Here is a 26,404-nt window from a genome sequence, read left to right on the forward strand (position 1 = left end):
CCAAACATTTCATACCAGAAAATAGAAACTAAGATTTTGCAAAATGTAAAAATGAAACTTCACAACTATACAAACCCAATATTTACCAGGTATGTACGTATTTACAAAAAGAATGGTTAGAAATACCAAATACTTGAACTAAATTCTTGACAACAATGCTAAAAACTTGATGGGGGTAAACTTCAATTAAGAATTTTAGTCCATTAGGCTTCAACCGCAAAAGTCACAACATTTTTAGCATATTGGGCTTGAGGCACAAAAGTTGCAATAACTTGTTGTTCATTGGGCTTGAGCCACGAAAGCCATAACATCTTTTAGTCCCTTGCGCTTAAGGCCCAAATCTCCAACATCACACATAATCAAGTTTTAAGAGAGTTATCCAATTGTGTGACCTATTAGCAAGTGCACCAAGTGAATTGTAGAACAATCGAATGAGGGTTATCGTATCCACAAGGATTTAACAAGTGTATTCATAGTTACTTTTTAGGTTTTTGGATTTTTGAATAAAGAGTACATGCAAATATAAATAGTAGTAATTATATAGATTGAGTGGAGTAGAGACTATGATTGAATTTCATCTCATCTTTTTCTACTGCAGCATTACTATCATGTCTACTTAATATTCAAATCATTTAATGTCCTGGGAGTACTCTTCAAGGTAGATCTAGGTTCATTCCTGAATCACCAGAACCTAAGAACTTCAAACCTAATGCGATTCCTCCGATCCTGGTTGAATGAATTTTTTGCCTTAAGTGCAAGACTCTCTCTCTCCTCTAACACATCCTCTAGATCTTGTGGGAGCCTCTAACAAGAGTGTGATGATTTGATTAAACCATAATTTGATACCACTTTTTCAACTCAATTCAAACCAATTAAATAGAAGAGTTGTCAATTCATCATTAAGCATAAATCAAACCACAAATTATTGAATGAAAGCATAGATAAATATCCAAGAAATAGAAGTACATAGAATTAGAATTGATTACATCAAACCTGGACACGAGAGAGTTCAACTACTCAAAGAATATTGCAATACAACTCCAGAAGCATCTAGACATATATTTTACAATAAGATCACCTATTTCTAGCCTCACAGACCTATTCCTACTCTACTATTACATTTCAAAATTTCCACTCAATGCTTAAAATGAGGACTTGAGGTCTTTATTTACAGAATTTTTTTGGCAGTGCTTAGCCAACTTTTGGCACTCAACCATGGAGGTTTCCTTCTCTAAAAGTTTTTTTTTTCTGTCTTTGCTGCCTCTATGGCTCAGCACCACCTTTTTATGGCTTAGTCATGAATTGCCTCAAGTGCTAAACATCATTCTCTTGTGGCTTAGCCATGTACTACCTTAAGTGTTGAACACCATTTTGTTGTGGCTCAACTCCAAAAGTCACGTATGAGAAGGAAATTGTATCTCCTGAGGACCAACAATGAGAAGCATAACCTTCTTAGAAATAATGTTTGAAACACCATTACTTAAAACCTTCTCAAAAAAAAAAAACAAAAATAAAGGAGAGAGAGAATCTCCCTCTCTAACTCATGTACCACAAGTGAAATAACTAGTCAAACCACCATTAACATGTATAAAAAGATGAGCATATTGCAAGATATGAAGAATCCATATCAAAAAGCTTTCGTGAAAATCATAACAACACAACACTTGAATTAAAAAAAAAAAAGAGTCAATTTATGGTATAAAAAGTCTTGGTTATATCAATATTGATGACTACATTACCACCTTTGAAAAAGATAGAAAATCAATAGTTTCGGAAGTAAAACAAATACAATTTTTAACATTCATCCATTTACTAAAACCATTTTAATTAGAGGAACCATTACTTCATTTAAATTAACCCATAAAAAAATTATTTGATTGGCAAAGTTTACTTTTTTAATATTTATGTTAATATTTCATACATCTTAATTAAAACTAAGAATAAATAAAAACTTAACAAGTTCCACTAGACATATAACATTCAATTTAAATATAGCACACTTAATAAAATAAATGATAAAATTTCTCTAAAGTATTCTATAGAATCGCGTTGCTGGTTATAATGTGATGATCAATTTCTTCTTTCTGCTTAATAGTTATAGTCCTAGTGCTAGTAGTAGCCATTCAATGAGTTTGGCTGGTGGGTTTTTCTTTTGTTGTTGATAGGAATTGAAAAAACGCACAAAGAAAATGATTGCAAAACGCACTACGGTAAAAACCTCATTTTACGTAGTTAATGATATTGGTGGTGGACAAACCAATATAAAAATAAAGTTGGTGATAATTTTAGATATTGAATTTTCATTTTGTATGGGTTGACATCCAAATCAATATAGAAAGGAAATTATGCATTGATTGTAAAATTGTATAAATCAGTAACAACTAGAATTTTCTTAAAGTAACACTCTTTTCAATAAAATTTTTAATTTTTAATGAGATATTATTACAGTATCTATCTAAATAATCCTATATATATATAATATTTAAATAATCATATATATATATATATATATATGAATTTTTTGTTTATATTTTTTTTTCAAATTATCTTTTAAATAAAAATGATTTTAATATTTTAGGCTTAAATATTAATTTCGTTTTAATATTTGTTTAATTTTTTCAATTTAGTCTTAATATTTTTTTTTAATTTGATCATAATATTCGTCAATTTTGTTTAATTTGGTTATTTTTGCTAACACATGTTAAAATAATTAAACCAATTATGAACACTAACTATCATGTGTCAATTCGTAATTTTTTTTAATCTTTTTTTAATTTTTTTTAATTTTTTTAATTTTTTTTTTAGTTTAGAAACAATGACCACATGTTAAGCTAATATCATGTCACGTGTTAGTGTTATTTTTTTGTATTCAATTTAGTCATAATATTCGTTATTTTTGTTTAATTTTGTCCAAATTTTTCTTAAAATTAAGCAATTTTGTTCTTCTTCAACTTGAGATCAAATTTAATCTTTTGACCCTAAACATAATATAAGTAATATAATTGATTAGTATAATGTTATGAGATTTTTAATATACTTTATGTGATTTTTAATAACTAAAAGATTTAAAAAAAAACCACGAAATGACATGTGGATAGAGATGTCAACAAAAATTTGTACTTGCGGGTATCTGCGGATAAAACCCGCAATGGGTAGGAAATGAATATTGAAAATGGATACACGTGGGTAACGGGTATGAGTATTTTTTATACCCGCATGTTAACGGGACGGGGTACGGGTATCATAATATCCGTACTTGTGGATACCTGTATCCACTTTACTCTAATTTAAATTAAAAAAAAGGTTTAATTACTCGTATAGTACTCAGTTTGAGACTAGTGTGTCAAATAGGTACCCGATTTTAAAAAAATGTCAATTGCAACCCAACTTTTGAAAATTGCTTCAATTAGGTCCCTTTCGGACAGAGTTGACTAACGTCGTTAGTCAACGTGCCACGTGTCAATATGTGGTTTTTTTTTATTTTTTTTAAAATTTTAATTTTTCTTTTTAATTTTTTAATTTTTTTTTAATTTTTTAAAAAAAATGCCACGTGTCAAGTCCCTGTGTGTGACACGTGGCATTGTCAGTGCCACGTGGCATTGCAATGCAACGTGTCAGTATCACTATCAGATGTCATTGTGTTGATTTCGATTTAGTCCCCATTTATGTTTTTTCGTTTCAATTTAGTACCTACTTATATGTATTTGATTCAATTTTGACCTAATATTTTTTAATAATTAAAATAATTTTTTATAAAATTAAAAGTAATTAAGTATAAAAGTTTTACAAAAATTAAGTATTTGATATTTATATTAAAATTTAGTGATAAAAGTCATTTTATTAAGTCATTTTTAATAAAAAAAAATTAGTATAACATTCATACCAATAGAAATTTTGATTTAAAATTAGTAAGAGACAATATTGTTCTATTTTGAAAAAAAAAATACAAAACATGAGTACTTAATAAAAAAGTAATTAATAAAGTAATATGTTATTTTTTTTTAAATATTAGTACTTAATTTTGTAAAAATATTTATACTTAATTATTTTTAATCTTATAAAAAATGGATTACAAAAATATTTTAATTATTAAAAAAAATTGGGACAAAATTGAATCAGATATACATACTTAGGTACTAAATTGAAACAAAAAGACATATATGGAGACTAAATCGAAATCAACACAATGACATTTAATAGTAACATGGACACATGACATTACAATGTCGTGGCACTGACAATGTCACGTGTCACATACAGGGACTTGACACGTGGCATTTTTAATTTTTTTTAAAAAAAATTAAAAAAAAGTAAAAAAATTAAAAAAAATGGAATTTAAAAAAAAACAAAAAAGAACCACAGGTTGACATATGGCATGTTGACTAACGGCGTTAGTCAACTCTATCTGAAAGAGACCTAATTGAAGCAATTTTCAAAAGTTGGGATGCAATTGACACTTTTTTAAAATCGGGTACCTATTTCACACACTAACCCCAAACTGGGTACTATACGAGTAATTATACCTAAAAAAAATGATTAAAACATTACTACATTGATTTTGAATGAATTATTTTTTATCAATTGGTTTAAAAAAATCTCCATTTATTTGTAGATTTTCATTCAAAACTATTTAAATGAGTTATTTTCATTTTGTTTGAAATTTATAAATGTTATGCATTGTATATTTATTTAAAATTATGAATATAAGTTGTTGTTAAATATTAAAATTTTATTTTTATAAATATCCGTGGTACCCGTGGATATTAAAAAAAGATGCGGGTACCCGAACAAATATAAGTATGGGTACGAGGCAGATTTTTGTCCTGCGGGTAGGGTACGAGAGCTACTATCTGTATCATATCCGCCCTGTTGACATCCCTACACGTGGACAGAAACAATTGATAATCTTTTAATTATTTTAACGATATTAGCAAAAAAGACTAAATTAAACAAAATTAACGAATATTATAACTATATTGAACAAAAAGAAATATTAAGAACAAATTAAAAAAAACCAAACAAATATCATAACCATATCATTATTTAAGCAATTATTTTATTAGCTTTACTATTTTTTAATTTAGTTAACTTTTTTAATTTGATTGTTTCTTTAAACTTAAGTATTTTTTTAAAATTATAAAATTATCTAAAAAATAAATAAAAAATCTTTATAACAAAATTGTAAAAAAGGTTTTTATATTTAATTTAATAATAATTTTATTATTTTGTATTGTAAACAAAAATTGAACACAAATTTTTCACTGGTCATTTGTAGTTAGAATTTGATTATCTTTTAAATAACATGGTCTGAATTTTTTTTTAGATGGCGCCAAAATTCAATTCATGCAAAATTAAATTTGACTTACTTTTTCGGTACAAATATAACTTAAAATGGAATGAAATTAGTTTCTATTATTAATATTTTGTAATAATATAAAAATAATCTAACATTTAATAAAGATAAATGAATTCAACATTAGCATATAATATGAAACGATGTTAATATAGAATAGCCCTAACAATTTAAGTCGGTTGCAAATATGATGTGATTTGAAAGTTTAGATAATAATGGATTGACAAAGCGACAAACAAATATCTTTCCATTATACTATTGGTCAACAAAAAAATTAATAACACACCACATCCTACTAAAGTGTTTTTTTTCCTATTCCATCTATGTATGATAAGAAAAAACCAATGAGCTAGTGACTTGCTTTGTTTGCAAAGGCTATTTTGAAAAATAAAATAAAACAAAACAATATTTTAAATCTTTTGTTCTTGAAAATGACATGCTCCTACCTCATTGATATTTCCGTTTCTGACCAATGAAAAAACTTCCTAGAAAGTTCTGTTCTCTGTTAACATTCAAAATTTCATTTATATCAATTTATTATTGCTGAAATTTTTTTTTAACTTATCAAGGCTTAGGAGGAATTAAAAATTAATTACAATTGTGAATGCTTTTTTTTTTCTTTCTTAAACACCTGATCAATTTTTTTATGAAGTATTAATGGAATAATGTGAATCTGTACACTTATGCGTGTATAATATACGAATTTTCAAACAAAGAAAACAATACAACATCTACATCATTCTTATCATTGTATTAACAAAAACAACAAAAAAATAGTGATCAAGTTCTTAAAATTTAGTATAATTTAGCATTTGACATTTTGTTTATAATCTGGTTTTTAGAAGATAAATTAAATTAATCTAATTATCAATATAAATATAATCACAATCTAATTGATACGTTCACAAAAATCACATATTATTATTAAATATTATGTAACGTTAATGATGGGCTAAAGACGATGTGAACCTTTGAATAAAAAATAAAAATATAAACATTCAGCACACTTTCAAAATATTGAATATAACTTAAAGGTTGAGAAAAAAAAAAACTCTTTTGATAATTTAATAAAATAACATTTTTTCAAAATTTAGTGATAAAATTAAAATGACGTAAATCATTTGGAATACAAGTGAATTTTCTTTTTACTCTAATAATATAATAAAATATTTGTATTTAGTATGTTACATGGTTTTAAATATTAAGTTTTCAGCCATTTATAACTGATATATTGGGCTTGGATATTGGGTCACAAAATTGCTATAATCAAGATAAACCTTTGTGATATACTATTGTTATCTAAACATATTATCTATATTAATATATGATAATATATATAGCAATCAAGTATCATATATAGCAATTGAATATTTTTATAACCTATTTTCACAGAAAGTATATATTCAATCGTCATATTCAATTTTTTCATTCATATATTATATATTTTTTTACTGATTTGAGGATCAGAGAATTTTTATAAATGTTTTATTGTTTTCTTTAGAGTTGAGATAAATATTGACAAAACAACGGCAATTTAATTCTTAAGAGTTCATTATTAACCTCAAAATTATTTTGATGAAATTAGGTAAGAACAAGTATATTATCATAATTTTAGTTTTGTTTATCATATCTTTAACAAATCAATCTTATACTCTATTTTATTGATCTATGATGATGAGTTATATTAAAACTTAATGCACCACATTATATTAACAAAAAATCAAACTCAATTTGTGTATAATTCGAAAAGAAGATACACATGTACAGTAGTGATGTATTTCTACTGGTATTAATAAAGTAACTACATATTTTATATACGAACAAGGTAATGCTATATTTTTAACAATTTTAAGTCCTTCTATTATTTTACTAAAAATACTAAATTATTTCGGTGGAGACTAAATAATTTCTAATCAAATTTTATTCAAATTTATATTTTAGACTTCGTATATCTTCTGGACAATAACACTCTGTACTGATTTTTTTCATACAATTGATTTTTAGTGACAATACTTTTAATATGAAATTATATCAGGTTTAAATTGCAAGAACTATCATTTTAATGTATAATTTTAGTTTATATTTATGATGATTAATTTGCACTACTATACAATATATCTTTGGTTATTATAATTTTTATTTTTCAAAAACATTGAAATTTAAGTTAAAAAACTATAAACATTAAAAATAATGGATCGAAAAGGAATAATATATTAGCAAAAGAATTTAAGGATATTTTCGATAAAGAAAACCAACTAAAGATATTTCTATAAAAATAATTTCCTTAAGAAGATATTGTACAAAATAATTGTTCATTTAGACAGATATTAGAGAAAAAAAATGGTAAGGCATTTATCTCATTCTATTAATGAGTTCAATAATGGACAAAATATTAAATAAAAATAAACAGATTTAATGTTATTTTGTTTTTGTATTTTAGAAATAAATACTTGTTGAGTTGAAAATATTATTATTGTGACAGTTGCAGTGCACCAGGAAATGTTGATTAATTAAGGTAATAGTAATGTATGTCTCTTCCTATTGGAGCGTGACGTAGCTGTGAGCATGCTCCCTGAAACACAAGGAGATGTTAAAATAAAACATTTGAATGAAATAAAATTGGGAAGCTGGCAAAAGTGTTAATAGTAAACGAGAAAGGGACAAAATAGGGAATGTCAGAGTAACACGCGCAGCCAATAGTAACTTCCCACGTCGCCTGAATTCTCAGTAAACGGAGTTCGTTGGTACACACATAGAGAGAAGCAACAAAAGGCCCTTTTAAATACCAAACACTGACACACACAAACGACGCATCTCTCTCTCTCTCTCTCTCTTCTCTCTCCCTTTCTCTTTCTCTCCTTCTCTCTCCCTTTCTCTCCCTCTCTATCTCTCTCCTCTTCCTCCTTCGGCTTTGATTTCTCTCTCCTCATTCACGATCCCAATTCCACTAGGGTTAGGGTTCCATTACCCTTATCTCCTTCTCAATTATCGTTTTCCTCTTTAAACAGCTATTCTATTCGATTATTAACCATTCTTTTCCGTTTTGTCTTTTTTCTTTTGTCATTCGGTGAATCCAGGATTCATTTCCGATGCGATTCTGAGCTTGTTAGATCCACGACGAGGTTTCGTTTCCCAGATTCTTTTGTAAAAATTCTTCCTCTGGCCAACAGGTTAGATTATCATTTATATATTTCTCTTGCAATTTTCACTTCTGCGACGTGTCTCCGCGTAGATTATTAGTTCGTGACGATTTCGTCTCGCTTTAATGGTTTCTTTTGTATTGTGTGAAGAAATTTGAGTTATAGTTTGGAGGTGGAAATAGTTAGTTGTATTTTTGCAGATATCTACAGCGAATGTCCTTTTTCCTCACAGGCCATGACGATGTTTTTGTTGAATTTTAATCTAATTTATTAGAATTTTCAGTGACGAGTGTTAATGGTATGATGTATTGATTTCTGGCCATATCATATGGCGGTGTATTACTGTTCCGGCTTTGGCTTCTGTTCCTAATTGTAGAGGCTTGAATTGGGTTTTGTTCTTTTTTTTTTTTTGTATTTCTCTGTTCATGTTTATGAACTTTTGGTCAAAGTTTGGTGGTTAAATGATGTGAGGTTCAATGTTTTCAATATTTTCTTAATTCTAGTTAGATGTTTCGCTTTTTGTTGCGATGATTAGTTATGAGGTAAAACTTTTTCAATATATGTGACCACTTTAATTGTGTATTAATTTCTGGGAAGATTATGGTGTGATGCATTGACTGAGCAGGTATTGGACACTAGTTTAACTGAGGAATCATGTATGCATGTTTGAAAAAAAAAAATCTTATAATGCTGAAAACAGGGGTAGCTGCTAAAAAGGACCGTTCTACTCCTCACTGCTATAGCATTACAACTTGAGCATCTTCAACTATCTTAATATTTTAACAATATTGAAATGAATTTATGATCGTGAATATATCTGATAGTAGCCTTGATATCTTTCGCATTGTGTATGGTTCATTTTAATTGAAATGGATATGCAGCAGGACTTTTACTTCCGCATGTTGTGTCAATTTGTAATCTCTAAGTGGTTAAAATTGAATCAGTGCTGTAACTTTTTCTATCAGGGATAGGGTGGTTTAACTGTTGTAAATTGCTCTTTTTTATATGTCTAGGAAGGAATTTTTTGCAAGATTCTGAAAGTTCATTGGTCAAATAATGTTTGATAATGTTACTGCCTGGTTTATGGTTTATTTTCAATTTGTGCTTGAGAAATTGAGAAGTCGCATGATTCCTTGACATTTTTTTCCGGGTTCATTTTGAAACTTTGGGATTTGTCTGTTTATGCAACCCAGCATGTTCATGCCTAAAGAGGAACAACGCACCATCTCTCTGTTATTTCTTGTTTAAGTGGACATGCTCAAAAGCTTGTTTCGTCAATATTTTGCTTTGGGAAAAGGATTTATACTGTTGTCTTACATAAGTTTGATAATAATAATAGTTGCGTTCTGGGTTTGCTCTGATGTGGCTTTTTGTTTATAACGAAATTTGTGATGAAGTAATCTTAGAGGCTCAAAGCAAAAGGATCTATACTGTTGTCTTACATAAGTTTGATAATAATCATAGTTGCGCTCTGGGTTTGCTCTGATGTGGCTTTTTGTTTATAACGAAATTTGTGATGAAGTAATCTTAGAGGCTCTGTATTTTGAATAACATCGGTGCAGGAAAGTTGAAAAGGATGGACCATGACAAGACTGGGTGCCAAGCTCCTCCTGAAGGTCCTATACTGTGCATCAACAACTGTGGATTTTTTGGAAGTGCAGCTACCATGAATATGTGTTCTAAATGCCACAAAGACATGTTGCTGAAACAGGAGCAGGCCAAGCTTGCAGCATCGTCCATTGGGAATATTATGAATGGGTCATCTAGCAGCACCGAAAATGAACCTGTTGTTGCTGCTAATGTTGAAATCCCACTTATTTCAGTAGAGCCTAAAACTGTCTCTGTGCAACCTTTATTTGGTTCAGTTTCAGAGGGGAGTGAGGAGGCAAAGCCGAAGGATGGTCCAAAACGTTGCAGCAACTGCAATAAGCGAGTTGGTTTGACAGGGTTTAATTGTCGATGTGGCAATCTTTTTTGTGCTGTACATCGCTACTCAGACAAGCATAATTGCCCGTTTGATTACCGCACTGCTGCTCGGGATGCGATAGCTAAAGCAAACCCAGTTGTCAAGGCTGAGAAGCTTGATAAGATCTAAGGTTTAAAGTCGTAGTTTCATACTTGAGATGAAGTTATGCACAATTTCATCATGAAATGACCCGAGTTTCCTTCACATTTTATTGGTGTTCTTATTATATTGTTATATGTGGTATGTGACTTGGAGTTATAGGACATCTCTGCAATTTGAAGGACTCTTTCATGTGATTGGCGAAAATATATATGTTGGCCGCAGTGTTTAAGCTTTTAAATTTTTGCTGGTTTGGTGAAAGTTGGTGTTGTTAGCTTTGTAATGCTTCTATCCTGTATCAGAATGGTATGTGCAATTTGAAGATGGTACCGAGAGCATTGATAGATTGTAATTGTGGTGGGCTTTCTATGAATTTATTTTCGATAAAACTTTGGACCCCTTTTCATGTGCAAGAATTTTTAGAATTTATTCTACTCCATAACTTATTCAATATAGTAAGTACCAAAAGGAAAAAAAATGATTAAGTTGGGTTAATATTTAAGAATTTGTCACCGACTGGACCCGTTGACGAAAAAAATTAATATCGGGAGTAAAAGCAACCTTAAACTAACTTAGTTCTGAATATTTTGTCAAAAGTGTTTTAACAATTTTCTCTAGATCAATTTAAAAATAAAATTGATCAATCCCATTCAAACGGTATTATACATGCACTGGTTCGTTTACAAGCTTAAAATTCTCATGCAAGACTCGCACCGGCAACTGTTTTTGTTCAACTTCATATTCCCTTGTAAATTTGTCCCCATGTATCATCTACACCATCTGATGGTTCAGCTAAATAGTATGATATCCATCTTTTTAAAAGAAATATCTGGTTAAAATCCAAAGGGGACCAGAAACTTATCCCATAGATTGTGAAAATCCCGTTACTAAAGCTCATGCCCCAATGTTATTCTTCTCAATTCCTAATCGAAAGACGAAAAAAATCCCGTTTCTAAAGCTCAAGTTGCATCAAGATCTTCTCATCAGCGAAATTTTTTGTTGATTCTCTATTACAAGTCTGTGAAGAGGTAGTGAGAAGATGGTGTTGTCACAAGAAAGATCGATATGCCTGCAAATCTGAAGTTACTTGGATCATACAGAGCCCATTTGGTTACACTTTTTGCAACAGCCAGACAGAATGGACATCAACAAATTTTTGGTCTCATCAAACTCGGTTCCGTTTCCACCGTATGCCAGACAGTTTCACGTTCAATGTATTTGTGCAATGCAACTATGCTTTCACACAGCCCAACACACTCATATACGGTACATATCTCAAGCCCACAACCTAACTAATAATCCCACCTAAAGACCACAACCTAACCAATAATCCAAGCAAATATCCCAAATTGAAAAGTCGGGAAATCAAATCATTGAAAATAAAATTCAAAAGACTTTTTTAAAAAAGATATGCACATATTGTAACCATAGTATTAGTATGGCAATGCATCGTGAACCTCTGTATATATCGTCTGCTAATACACGACCAATTAATGTTTGTGTCCAACTACTTTCCGGCATCGTTTCATTCTGGGTATTTACTGAAATTCCTCGAATGGTACCACAATCTGTTCGACGTATAACAATATGTTGAACCACTTCAACAAGTCTACGTGTAAGATATCCAGCATCTGATGTTCGTACAGCAGTATCTACAACCCCTTTACGAGCTCCGTAGCAAGAAATTATATATTCTGTTAAAGATAGCCCTTCGCTCCATTGTTGTAAGCCCCATTTCAGTTTCTTTAATTGTTTGGGCCTAGCCATTCGTGGGCCTAAGACCAGTCCAATAAGGGGACCCCAAGACCCCCTTCTGCTTTCTCATTTTCACTTGTCTCCGTTTCTGAAGCTGTCCTCTTGTCCCCTGTCGTTCTTCTGCTAGGAACTCTGCTAGGGCACAAAATTGTCCGTCTCGGAGCTAGCAAGACTCGTACTTCTCCAGCTCACTGCCTTGGCTTTGGAACTGAAGTAACCCTTAGTTTCGAGTATTGTTTTCGTTTGGTTAGCCTCTGAGCAAGGTAAGGGGAAGCTAGGGTAATTGTCTTCTTGAATGTTTTTACCTATTCTGAACGAATCTTGTGTTTTGGTGTTTGAATCTTGTGACTTGATGTATGAAGTTGGTTGCTGGGTGTGTGTATTCGATTAGAATGAGAGAATGCATGCAATGGCAGGTGAGAAACCTGCTAATCTTGCCCAAGCGGGTAACCCTCGCCTAAGCGAGAATAGCAGGGACTCACCCCTGAATTTCATCTCGAATGGTCGCCTAGGCGACAAACATGATTTTTGAGCGAGGCACAGTCTCGCCTAGGCGAGACGCTGTCGCTTGAGCGAGAATTCGATGAAATTCTTGCAGTGGTCACTGTTGGACCCTTGCTTAGGTGAGAAGGGGGTCGCCTGAGCGAAAACGCCTGGGCGAGAATCTTCAGTTTAGGCGAGGATTCGTGACAAGGGCTGCTGTGTTGGCTGATGCTACTCCATGCTGATGTTAATTACTTTCCTTATTCATAGTATGTGATCATGCTTAGTATGTGTACTTGATTTGAACTGAAAAGTAGTCATTGTTATGTAGGATTCATGCTTTGAATGTTGGAAGATATATTGTTATGCATGAAATGAACATGAGTACGGAAACATGATATTCTTGAGTGTCCGAATGCACTGAATTTGGATGATAGATAGGCATGTGATATGTGTTGAGAGGGAGTTTCATGGGGAAAACTCCTAGTGATATATATATATATATATATATATATATATATATATATATATATATATATATGTATGTAAGTATGCATAAGTGCATGTCTAGTGTATACCTTGATATAGGAGATGTCTAGATAAAGGAAGGTATCCTGAACTCTGATAGACCTTCACGCTCACGTAGAGCAGAATGGTTTATGTGGTGAGAGTGGCAGGAGGTCCTAGTCTTGGGACGGTTTGGGCCCGAGACATTAATGGATTAACCCTGTGTGTGGTTGGATGATAACCCCTTGCGTCTAGACTCTGCAGAGTTTAGAAACCAGCACATGTGCATACTTCCTTTAGAATTCTATATCAAGTGTATGATCCGGATATCGAGTCATAGGAACTTGCATTTGTCTGCCCTTTCACGATTGGAATGTTTATAAGTTTATTAATAATGATCTGCTTTGTCTTGTACCATGTTTTATAATATGTTAATGACGTTTGCACTAGCTCACCCCTTTGCATTTTGTGTATGTTCCTGTACTGTCTTTCCTTGGCGATGATCACCTCTTGGTGGGAGCAGATGGGGCAAATCCTGGCGGTAGACCCGATGGGGGCAGCGGTGCTGCTTAGATGAACCTGTTTCTTGTGACCCCTAGGAATGAAGTTGGCTCTAGGGCTGCCATAAGAACTCTTATCCTAGGACTATGTCTCTTTTGAAAACTATCTTTTCCTTTGACTTTTAATTGTGGATAAGGCACTGTGTTTCTGCCTAAGGCTTTTACATGTTTAAGGATGACTGTAACGGTGATTTCCCTAAGTACTTCTTTTGATTCCCCTTATTTGTATGCATATAGCTATGTCGCGTGGTTATTGGGTAGAATTAAATTCTCTTAAATGGGACGTCACATCCATCATGTATGAGTATTTATTATTTTATTTATTTATATCTTGGATTAATTTTTGTAGCCATTTATACATTTTATGATTGATTTTATCTTTTTATAATATAAATCAATTTATTATTTTACTGTTTGAATTTTATTATTATTTTTCTAAAATTGATTGACTACCTATCATAATAGATTATCTTATAAAATGATTAGTTTTATATTTATTTTTTAATAATTATGATAAAATTTATTTTTTTATTAACATAATAAAAAGAGTAGGTACATGTATTTTAAGGAGTTATAATAAAAAAATAAAAAAATACTATTAGAATAAAAAAATAAAATAAAAAGTAATTTTTTTAATTAATATGCACATATATAATACATATATATGACACGTATTTAATATGTATGTAATATGTTGGTACACTTATTTTGAAAATAATAAAAAACGTGATATATGTATATTGCAAAATGTTTATAAATCCAAATTAACATAAAATGTATTAAAGTTGTTAATATAAAAAATTTATAAATTATTATCATAAAAAAGTATTACTACTTTGTATACTAAATCTTTTATTGATAAATATCAGTAAAATATTTTCTAATTCCAAATACGTACACATATAAGATACGAATACATTATAACAAAATTGAAATATTAGTGCATATAGGTTACACCTATTATAAACTTTTTACTCTGATTTAATTTTTCTTTTTTAATCTATTTTCTCTCCCTTAATTCAAGTAACCTAATTTTTGTACTTTTTTTTCTCTTTTCTTTTCCTTTCCACCCACAGCTCAATCCAAACAAAAAATAAATATTAGTAACGTAAAAATATTTATCTATAAAATAAAACAATACATGTCACCCTGTAAATCATAAGGAATTTGCTTCGGATGCAAATATTAAATAAAGACTATCAATTTTTTCAGAAAAATAATACTTTGACAAAGTTTTATTTAGCAAATTTTGACAAATAATAATTTTTGGTAAAGAAAATTCTAAAACTTTTATTACTTTATTTTTATAATTTTTATAAAAAAATAAAAAATATTCTATTTAGTAACTTAGTCAATAAATTTGTGAAAAAAAATATTTTCGTATAATTAATATAATATGATATAACAGAAACAATTCCTAAGAATATATATTGTTATTTATATAAAAATCTCGAGACATCTTAAATGATTACAAACAAGTCTAACTGGGATGGGACCTTTATATGTTGAAGAAGACAGTTTTTATCTTTTTATACTATTAATAAATTCATAGTAATTAAAATAGATTAAGTATAATTTATTAAAACAGTGATGTATAATAACTTTATTAAAATGGGTGTTACATATGAAAAAATAAAGTATATGGTATATTTAATTATATATGAAAACTAATACTTTTATCGTAATAAAAAAATTAAGTTAGAAAAATAAGATAGTCGATCTTTTGTAAGAATAATTTTATTAAAAATGTAATAAAATATTTTCAAAAATATTTTATGAAAAGATATCAATTTAAGATTTCATAAAAACTGTTTTTTCAGAAATTTAAAACCCCTAAATCTTAAAACTTGTAACTTTATTACACGCTCCTTTTTCTACAAGTAAAATAAAACATCCATTTATTTTTAATATTAAACTGAAAGGTAGATATTTATGTTATTATTTTAAAATTTAAAAATCTTCCTCTCTTTTAACAAAATAACGTACGAGTAATCATCTAATTTTAAAAATATATATTTAAACATAATTCGTTTGTTATCTCAATTTTTCCTGTTCCTTTTTCAAAACACGATCGTGAAAAATAATTATTAATAACTAGGGAACGTATTGATGTTGTTGTATATTGGTATTTGTATTTTTTTAATTTTGTTAAAGATTTGAGTTAACATTAATAAAAGATATATAATTAATTTATAAGATAATTATTAGATGTTAATTAAAAAAATAAAATATATACAAAAAAAGTTTTTAAAATAACAGGTTGAAAAAAGAATTTTAAAATAATGGTTTGTGACATCCTTTTTAAATAGAATCATCTACTTAATAAAATCTCACATAATCATAATAATGAGAAGCAATCAGATGGACAGAAAACGATAGAGTGTATTTGATACAGTCATCCAAGAGTATTCAGGAACATTGAAACTTAGGCATATCACAGTGCCCTAACCAGAAGGAAATTTAAACGAGAGGGACATTAAAGCCATAACAACTACTATTAAGAGCTACAGGTAACTGGTCCAAACTATGCAGCACCGCTACCACCAGCAGATCCACCTCCAGAGCTCTTTCCATCTGCTCCCACCGTAAGGTGATCATTGCAAAGTAAAGGAATCAAGGCGAGACATACACAACAAAGAGAGGGTGAGCTAGCGTAATTTAAAGTTAACATAGTATAGTAGATAAGTACTTAAATAGTTCAAGCATTTTAACATAGTGTGTGCAGAGAATCATGTTATTGCAGACAAACAGGACACCATGACTCAATTATCCGGATACATATACTAAGATCGGATTCACTGGACGCTTGCACTTGTGGTGGCCTCTACTGCTCTGCAGAGCCATTGCCAATGGGTTTCACCCTACCACGCACAAGGTTAGCCTTTAAGCATCTGAGGCCATTATCCTGCCAGAGACTAGGGCCTCCCGCTACTCTCACCACTTGGGTCAGTTTGCTCTACTTGAGACTCACTGACCCTTTAGAGTTTCGGGATGCAATCCTTACTTGAATCCATATCTTAATATATACACTACACACCACCATGAGGTCTCCCACGAGACTCATGGAATTACGCCTATCACACACCAAATTCATGTTTGTTACCATATCCAACACCTTTATCTCAAAACATCCAATTCTCATGCAATGTCTCAACCAACCAAAATCCATGCGTTATTCATGTCAACATACCAACTTTTAGTTCAGAGGATTCAAGCAACCACATATATTCACATGCTTTAGATTTGAAAGAAAAGGGGTAGATAAATAACTCACACAATTCACCCATCAGACAAAGAAAGAAAAACAGATTTGAAACCACCCGCTGCAGCAGCCTCGCTCAAGCTAGGAGTCGTCGCCCAGACGAGAGAAGTTGTCTCGCTCAGGCGACGGGCTCTCGCTTAGGCGAGCCTACAACAGTGGGTCATTGGAGAGTTTCACGATCCCTCGCTTAGGCGAGGCTGTCTCGCCTGGGCGAGCTGTGCTGTCGCTCAAAACGCAGCCCCTCGCCTGGGCGAGTGCTCGAGGCAGAACCCTGAGCGAGCTGCTGATATTCTCGCCTAGGCGAGAGGAGCTCGCCTGGGCGAGAATATCAGTTCTCCCCCACTGTTCCACACATGCAAGGCAGAAAAACGACATAGAGCAACATCCAAAATATATGCCAACCATTTTTACACGATTCAAACACCATTCAAGCACCCATAACATGGAACAGAACATAAGCATGCCACAATAACTTTAAACTTAAAAACCTAGCTCCCCTTACCTTGTTATACGCTAGCAGAAAAAAGTAGTAACCCAAGAAAAGTAGTGGAGCACAAGAGCAGGGTACGGAGCTGAAAACAGACCCACACAGAGTTGAGAAAGGGTGCTAGGGAGAAAGGGTGCTAGGGAAAACTATTAGCCTCTAAACTGGTGAAAGAGAAGGACAAGGTTGGAGTTCGACTTACCTGGAAGTACAATGTCCTTTGCTATCTCGAAACAAGGAGAGAACCTCTATGCCCTAGCAGAGCTCTTACACTAGATGAGGGGAGGGAACAAGGAGCTGCTTTCTGAAAATGGAACAGAATGAAGGGGTTAGGGGCTGGCAAGGGTATTGGGTCCCCTTATTGGGCCGGCCTTAGGCCCACGAAGGCTAGGCCCCAAAACTCAACTGAAAAGGAAAAAAGGGCTTACACGGTTAAAAATAAATTATTTATAAAATAATTCTTAAAATAATAATTAAAAATAAAAGTAAAATTATAAAATATGAAAAAAAAATTCTTTATATATTATTATAATTCATGAAAAAAAAAATAACGTTATTATATTCTCTTCTGCAGGACTATCTCGTTTTAGTCTCCTTAAAAAATGGTTGACGTTTAGTAAATTGAGGTTTGGTCCCAATAAAGTTATTAAATAATGTTCATTTTCTCCGATAGATATAAGTGACCATATAAATTATTCTAAGTAGTATATTATGAAACTGAATATTTATCAGGAAAATGTTAGTTTCACAAAAAAATTTCTAACAAACTTTGACCAACTACTAATTTAGATAAAAAAGTATTATTTTATTACTTTATTTTGTTTAAAAAAATAAAAAATCAATCCATTTTAATTCTATTTTTATAAAAATTTTGTCAACTTTGTGAATTTTTTTTTTGTCAAAACATAATTTTTCTATTTATTAAAGCTTAAATATTTTTAGAATAGAGCGATTGACTAACTCTAATCAGGGCAAACATAGATTAATTAAGCAAAGTGAGAAACTTTTTTCGTTAAAAAAAGGCTTAGAGAGGTTAGCACCAATGCTATGCAAATAGAAGATTAGTAAGTGCTTGAGTAATTTACGTTAATCAAGCAAAAGTCTCACAAACATTGGGCATAATAAGAGACATAAATAATAGATATATATGGTCTTTGCTCACTTTCTTAGTGGTCAAATGTCTCAGAAAATCAGCACCTATTTTTCTTTTCCAATTGCGAGAATAATAAAAACCAAAGTAAAAAAAAAAAATTAAAAAAGCATAACAAAATTGTATGGTGACTCGTACGTTGTCTTGTCCCATACACTTGGAAATAGCTTCCCTTCCCTCACTCATTCCACATTGTGAACACCCCACCATTTGACGTCTGCATGGATTCCGCCGCCGCCGCCGACCAACCGCCGTAACCTCCGGCTGGCATGTCATAGTCAACCTTCACCAAGCCAAGTTCCTCCGCCGCGCCCACCGCGTTACCCGACGTTGCATTCGAAGCCATACCAAAACCACTCCCTGCAAACCCACCAACATTGCCATTATTGTTGTTGTTATTCTCCAACACAGATGAAGAAGAAGAAGAAGACCCCATGTTCATCATTCCCTGAAGCAATGCAGGGTGGTTCTGGAGGTAGCCGCCGTAGAACTGAGGATTATTGTGGAGGTAAGAAGAAACACCACTCTGCTGGTGCAACTGAAGCTGCGTTTGGATGTAACCCTGGTGTAAAGGGTCTTGGTGAGAGAAGTGAGAGCTCATGTCATGGTTTTGCAAGGTTAGCAGAGGCTGAGGTTGCTCGAACTGGTGGTGCTGCATTAGAGGGTAAGCGTGTAGCCTAGAAGAGCTTGAGGTTCCATATTGGAAGGTGGATGAGCCCAGTGCAATCATCTCTTCACGTTTTCTAGAAGATTCTAGAGCTTGAGCTTCTTTCAGACGTTTTGCAGCGCCTCCTCCTATCGGGAGAGTGTTGCTTTCGAGAATCGCTTTCACGTCATAACGGCTCATGTCAAAGTTTGTGACGGCGTTCAGACCTCTGAACTTTATCGCTGCTATGTCGTAAGCTTCTGCAGCCTCTTCCTCAGTACCTGCAACCACAAGTAATGTATATTCACTGAGACTTTTTCCTCATAAATAATTTTTCACGTTGGTTAATTTGAATATCTGATTAGTGATTTATGTGGGTGGCTTACTGAAAGTTCCCAAGTAAAGATCTTTGTTTCCTGCAACTCTACCAATCCTTGCTTGCCATCTTCCATGTTGGTGATGCCTAATCAAAGAATAATGATATTCTGCTAAGAAAATAGTAGAAAGAAAAGGAACGAATGCATGGGATGAGAGGAAGAAGAAGAAGAAGAAAAAGAAGAAGAAGAAAGCATTGCTGCTCCATTAATTTGACACCTTGTAACTCCGCGATACATTGATGCACCTCTAGAGAAACCACTACTTTTCCTGCAAAACACCACCACAATATGTCTAATAATAAGCATTTGAAAGTGTTGAAAGAATATTATGAATGCGTGTTATAAACTTTTTAACCTATTTCGATAACTATATCAGGCAGAAACTCATCATAACGAAGCCATTGTGTGTTTAAATGACTGCCACAATGAAGTTCTTAATTTAATCGCGTTCTCAGTTATCAAAAGTTTAGCAAGCGACTCTAATTAAACTATACTAGTGTGTTTGTGTAACAAAAGGGACTAGATTTAAAAATTGGTTTTACTTGTCTCCGTTATTGCACTATTGTAGACTTGTATTGTACATGTTTTATATATGCACGCTGTCTTTGAATTAGTCACCTTCTAATAGCGGCAACAAATTCTTGTCTGGTCATGTGTTTCATTTCATCCAATTCCTTCTCGTAGTTGCTAATCTGTGGAAAAAGTAAAGTAAAACCAACAAGATTTCCTTTGAATCAGAGTCTGAGAAGCATTGAGAAAGTACCATTAACTTACTGGAAAGTTGGTAGTGGTGGATGTTCCCCAGTACTTCAGTGCTGCTAAATCATAAGCCCTAGCTGCTTTCTCTTCTTTATCATATCCACCTGCCATTAAGTAACAAAAGGAAAACAACACATTTTTGTGTGGTTTGATTTTCTACCTCCATGAACTTATATAAATGAAAAGGGGTTGGAAAAAATAGACTGAAATGGAAACACTTACCCAAATAAACTGAAGAGAAGTTGGTGAGAATATGAGCAAAAGCAAAACATCAAGAGAAATGTGTTAATAGAACTCTCAACTAATAATATCACCTAATAAACTTGAAGAATAAAACTCTGAATGAATTGAAATGAACTTTAATCACCTTGGCGTCCTTTTCTTGATTGTCCTTCCCTTCTACAGCTATTATCCCAAAGGTGAGCTTCATATCTTCCAGTCCACCTATGTCTGTTTATATATATTCATTCATTTAATTAGAACAATAAATTATCACAAACCCTGCAAAAAACAGAAAAAAAAGTTGATTTAGTGAAACACAGAATGAGTATCCAACCGCGTTACTCCACGATATATGGATGTTCTCTGACCGAAAGTATCCAAAGTTCTTCTAGGTGCAGCTTCAACAGTGTTTGTACTATTTTCACCACTGGTTTCACATGTAGAATCCTTACCACTTCCCATGGATAATGTCAGCGATTGTAAGTTACTGTTAGCATTTTCTTGATACTCATTGCTCGGTGTGTCCACCACAGGGTTCTGCAGAGGCACCAAACTGTTGTTTGTGAACAGATAATCTGAATCATTTGACTGAATTTCGTTTAAAGCAGCAAGCTCTGACTGATTTTCAGACTTGCTCACTCCAAGAAAATCAGCCACTTTTGGAACCTCGTTGCTGCTATGAGTGTTAATCAGATTCCAATCTGTGGAATTAATTAAATAGCGGAAAAGAAACATTAGCAATATAGAATGAGAGACAGAAGAAGAGAGAGAAGAGAGAGAAGAGAGAGAGAGAGAGAGAGAGAGAAGGTTAATTACCATGATTTTGGAAAGGGTTTTCCATGGTTTCGTTCACCAGCCCAAGGGAAAATTGATGGTACTGAGTTGCTTGAAGATCATGGGATGATGGTAAGGAAGAATGAGTGGGAGAAAGAGGGAAAGAAAGCCAGTTGTTGTTCATTGAGCCCTTATTCACTTTGCTTTACCTTTCAACAAAATCAAAAACAGCTATAACACATTAGATATGAAGTATATATTTGCAAAAGGGAAACCAAAGATGTGGAAAATAAGAGAAGAGCAAAGAAACATATATAGGTTTACCAAGGGTTGTATTGTAGCAAGGGGTTTAAATCAATGAACACACACTTTGAATCCCCCAAGCCTTTCAACTTCCAAGCTTAAGACAATGGAAGAGGAGAAAAGGGCTAAGAAAGGAACATTTTAACATTATTTAAAGCTCTTCCCTTCTTCCTCGTTCTCTGTCCTACAAGGTATAATAGTTAAAATGGTGTGTGAGTGTGGCACCCCCTCAGCTAAGGTCGATTTTGTAGACTCTGACTCTTCTCCCACCAGTTTCCAACACTAGCAAACAAAGTTAAAATCTGCCTACAATGATTATTAAATAATTAATATCTATGTAATAAGATATTATCAGGGACACGAGTGTGTTATTAAACTATTATCCTTCAAATCCTTCAGTCTTTGACCAGAGACAATACCACCATTCTAACTGGAAAAATTACACTCTCTCTCCCTCTCTCTCCACCCACTTGGTTTATTGGAACTCTCGTCCTCGTTCTGTGAAAACAATGACTCCCAAAAGCCCAGCATTCCCACACACTACAAATCATCTCTCGGTCTCAAAATCAACGACTCTACGTAAAGTTAGACTACCGACCTCTCTCTCTCTCTTTGTGTATACAAGCCACATGAAGGAAACCAAAATAAAGATCTGAAACGGGATATTTAAACACCAGGTAGAAGATCAAGTCCATTGTAGAGAAACTCTCGAATTCGGTATATAGATTAAGAAAGAAAAACCAATCTATGGATTCCCGAGTCCTGCATGTGTTAAAGATGCATGAGTACGGTCATGCATTATATTATATGGTGAAAATCCGACATATTAAAAATTAAAAGTACTGAATGAAAGAGTAAGAATTACTTTTTGTTCAAAATGAGACCAAGCTGTATTGCATATTAATATTATTTAATTTAACGTGATTCAATTCAGCAGTAATTAAGAATTATAATTTGAAGGGTTTTTTTTGTTCCCCCAAGTAAAAATCTGTTGACCACCTACTCGATTTCCTCACCCGTCAAAAGGCCACTAGCTTCAAATTAGTTTAATTTAACTTCAAACATATGCTATCATTTATCTGCACTAACACCAGAAGCTTGTATTCTGCTATTAGGTTAAGTTTCGTCCTAAAAGCCCCATTTCTAAGATAAAAACAAAGTATAAAAATATCTACCCAACCACCGTCTATGCTCAGTGCCTTAACCTGCCCGCACTCACCATCCTATGTTAGCCCTAATGCATCTTCACGTATCCGAATGAATAATAATCATTACTGAACATGGCACAAATATTTCATATTTTATGGAATGTCCAAGTTATCACTCAATAATTTATAGTATATTCAGCTAGTAGAGATAGGGAATAATATAAGTTACTACTAGCTATAGGCAAAGCTTGGATCTCGTAATATACCGCAATTACAGCACAACACACGCACACGCATATCTTTTATGAACATATACTTGGTAGCTTAAGCACAACGTTAAAATGTTAGCACTACAATTATGCACACAAATAATGATTTTTATATCTCTGATATCATGTAAATGTGGCATACAATAATATGTTGTTGAGAGGGATGAAATTAAAATGCTAGGATAATATTACATATGCATGTATTTACTTTTGATTTATGAAGATACACATAAAAGGAACATCTCGTGAGAAGGCTATAAGCTATTCTTGTGGATAATATTAAAATAACTTCGGCTGTTATATATTTTTTTCTCATAAGCTTTCTTCTTATATAAGCTATACCATGGCTATCACATCTGTTTGATGCATGGAGACAGAAGATTAAAAGCGCAGCTATATCTATAGAAAATAATATACAATTTTCAGAGCATAAACACTAATCAGTTAGTCAGTGCAAGAGCGAGGGGATCCATGCATATTTTCTATTTGTAAAACATGATTTTAATTTCTACCAAATAAATTAGAAACCTTGGACCAGACAATCTCAGATGTAATTCACCAGTTAGTCATGAGATGAATTCGAAGAATCTAAACAGAAAAATAAGATTACTATATATAACATATTGATTAATGCAGCAGCGATATTACCAACAATAACACTGAGAAGCACTGGCAGTGAAGAATAAACAATTCCAAATACCTGCCAATGTTGATGATGCACTGCTACCGCCAAATTGTTGTGCATAAACAATAGGCGATTTTGACCGAAGTGAACACAATAAGGGAGCAAAACCCCACGTCTCTCGCTGTTCCAATTTTTATACCTCAATAACTAAACCAAACCAAATCTAAAACTAGTTCTTGCAACAACGGTGAACAACACTCTCTATTCCAAACGCGAAAACTGTATTGTTTATATACCTAAACCAAGCATTTCCTTAAAGCTTGAACATGCAAGAAGACAGAAAACAATGAAGCATAAAAAAGAAAGGGAAAAGGGAATAAATAGGAATGAAAATGGAACTAAAAAGAAGAAAAAGAAGTGCATGCATTGATGATATGAGGAATCTGTTTCTTCTCTCACAGTGTGAACAGTGTTAATTGATTTTAATTTTTTTTGTCTTGAAAAATGTGGAAGAGGAAGGGAATAAATAGAGTTTAGCGAATGGAAGGAAGAAAGGGGTGCATGGTGGCGTGGTGCTGATTCGCCATTCGCCACCGGTCATACGCAGTCAACCAGAAATTAATCTGGTTGTCACGCCGTTTCAGGTTCTTGGGCCAAATTCAGAGTCAGGGGAATGTGACTGACACGTGTCCATTGTCCCTTCCTGCTTAGGGTTCTCTTTGTCTTCATGCTTTCACTTTCAAACTTTGCAGCCAAACCAGCCAATAATCCTGTTTGCATGCCTGCACTAAAAAACATGAATACCTAAAGAACTTTGACCACGTTCTCACCACCCTACCCATTACTATCCCTTCATTATTATCATCCCCACATTACCTCTATATCCTTCATATCCCTTCAACTTCACACATACATAGTCAAAAAACCAAAACATATCAGAAAACAAACAACACTGTATCTGTTCCATCTAGTAGAATCAATCTTAAGATTAATAAATATTTAGTTATTTAAATGGAGTCTCTTTTACTGATATTAAACAATTTGAGATATTTATATGTCTGTTTGGCATGATGATGATAATGTTTTTTACAAGTATTTAAAGAAGGAGTTGAGGGTAATTGGATGAAGGGTTGAAGGGCATTTAAGGAGAAAGGAGGTCACGAGGATCCATAGAAAATTTTGAGAATTTCCAAGAGATGGGAGGAAATGCCGGGAAAGTGCTCGTGTCGCCTCGAAATGAAACACTGGAAAAGGTTTATGTTTGGAGTGAGTCTCTCTTCACCTAAATTTGAACCACACAACACAACCTTAGCTTCCTAGGTAGGTTTAGGTTTGTTTCTAAAGCACAGGACTCATCAGATACCATAACCAATCAGACAAAAAACACATACCATTATAGTAAACAGTAAAATCAAATTCCCTGCATATAAGCAAACACTTCTTGTGCATGTATGTGTTTTCCTGTGGGATTCGGAAAACTGAGAAGTTTATAGGAACTTGGCTTTTGAAAAAAATAAGGGAATTAATTCAGTGCACACTCATTAAACATATACACTCAATTCTTACATCTATTTCTGAAACATGCACATCAAAATAACATGTTTTCTATTTCATTCAAAAAACATAAAAGGTTTTCTTCCATATTTCAAAATATTTTGTGTTTTGTTCCAAAATATTTCAGATGCATATGTATCTGTGACATTCACTGTTACACTTTCATCTATGAGGGTTAACGAGCTCCACACATGTGCATTATAAATATTCTCATTCTTTTAAAAATCATTTTAGCACGTTGCATCATAGGCAAAATCTATATCCACAAAGTTTTTTGTTTTTAAATAGTGTGAGAAATTTAATTAGGGTATACCATTTTGGGTATCAATTAGGATACAATAAATTAACATTAAATTAGAACATACATACAAGCATAAATTCTCATGATGTGTAAACTCGTATCATTTTCATTATATAATAGGAAAAAACATTAAAATTAATAAAATTTATGTAAGAAAATATTTATACAAATAAAAAAAAAAACTATAATTAAGTTCATCTACCCTAACTATAACGACACATTGTGAAAGAAACATATGGTATGTTTGACAAAATTAACTGTGGTGAAGATCCTAACTTTTAAGTTTTAAATTAATAAACAAATTTATGTGAGTGTAGATGTTTAGTAGATTAGTTGATAGATGTAAATCACTTTAAAATATTACTACATAAATGAAATGAATATTTCTAAAAATATATTACTATGTAATTACTTCTTTTGGCTTTTTAAATAATTAATTTTTTAATACTTCTTTTACCTTTTAAGATATATATATATATATATATATATATATATATATATATATATAAAATTTATCAATTTAATTTTTAGAAATTTAAATTGCTTTTATTTTGTGTAATTTTATAAAACATTTGTTACTTTAATTTGTAACGTTAAATTTTTTTAATTTGCACTGTATAAAAAATTAAAAAGTAATTTTCTTTATAAAATGAAAATAGATAATGAT

The 26,404-nt window shown here is 32.2% G+C and overlaps 2 protein-coding genes and 1 long non-coding RNA gene across 3 annotated transcripts; 1 reads left to right on the top strand and 2 right to left on the bottom strand.

Moving 5' to 3' along the window:
• Positions 1-8,081: 8,081 nt before the first annotated feature.
• On the top strand, positions 8,082-10,956 carry LOC114169568 (zinc finger A20 and AN1 domain-containing stress-associated protein 8). Its single transcript, XM_028054792.1, has 3 exons — positions 8,082-8,305; positions 8,431-8,523; positions 10,056-10,956. Exon 3 carries the CDS (start codon positions 10,070-10,072, stop codon positions 10,586-10,588), a length of 519 nt encoding a protein of 172 aa, XP_027910593.1. The 5' UTR covers positions 8,082-8,305; positions 8,431-8,523; positions 10,056-10,069; the 3' UTR covers positions 10,589-10,956.
• Positions 10,957-16,227: 5,271 nt separating this feature from the next.
• On the bottom strand, positions 16,228-17,920 carry LOC114168375. The gene is made up of 3 exons (XR_003600667.1): positions 17,812-17,920; positions 17,628-17,697; positions 16,228-16,437 (listed from the first exon to the last, which is right to left on the bottom strand). It is a non-coding gene; the product is annotated as an uncharacterized LOC114168375 (long non-coding RNA).
• Positions 17,921-18,721: 801 nt separating this feature from the next.
• Positions 18,722-22,057, bottom strand: LOC114168923 (AP2-like ethylene-responsive transcription factor PLT2). Its single transcript, XM_028053901.1, has 10 exons — positions 21,862-22,057; positions 21,580-21,746; positions 21,098-21,464; positions 20,909-20,991; positions 20,764-20,772; positions 20,557-20,645; positions 20,401-20,474; positions 20,000-20,050; positions 19,792-19,868; positions 18,722-19,686 (listed from the first exon to the last, which is right to left on the bottom strand). The coding sequence occupies exons 2-10, from the start codon at positions 21,719-21,721 to the stop codon at positions 18,938-18,940; spliced, it is 1,641 nt and encodes a 546-aa protein (XP_027909702.1). The 5' UTR covers positions 21,722-21,746; positions 21,862-22,057; the 3' UTR covers positions 18,722-18,937.
• Between the last annotated feature and the right edge of the window lie 4,347 nt (positions 22,058-26,404).

This window comes from Vigna unguiculata, chromosome 11, assembly GCF_004118075.2.
Source record: "Vigna unguiculata cultivar IT97K-499-35 chromosome 11, ASM411807v1, whole genome shotgun sequence".
Lineage (NCBI taxonomy): Eukaryota > Viridiplantae > Streptophyta > Magnoliopsida > Fabales > Fabaceae > Vigna > Vigna unguiculata.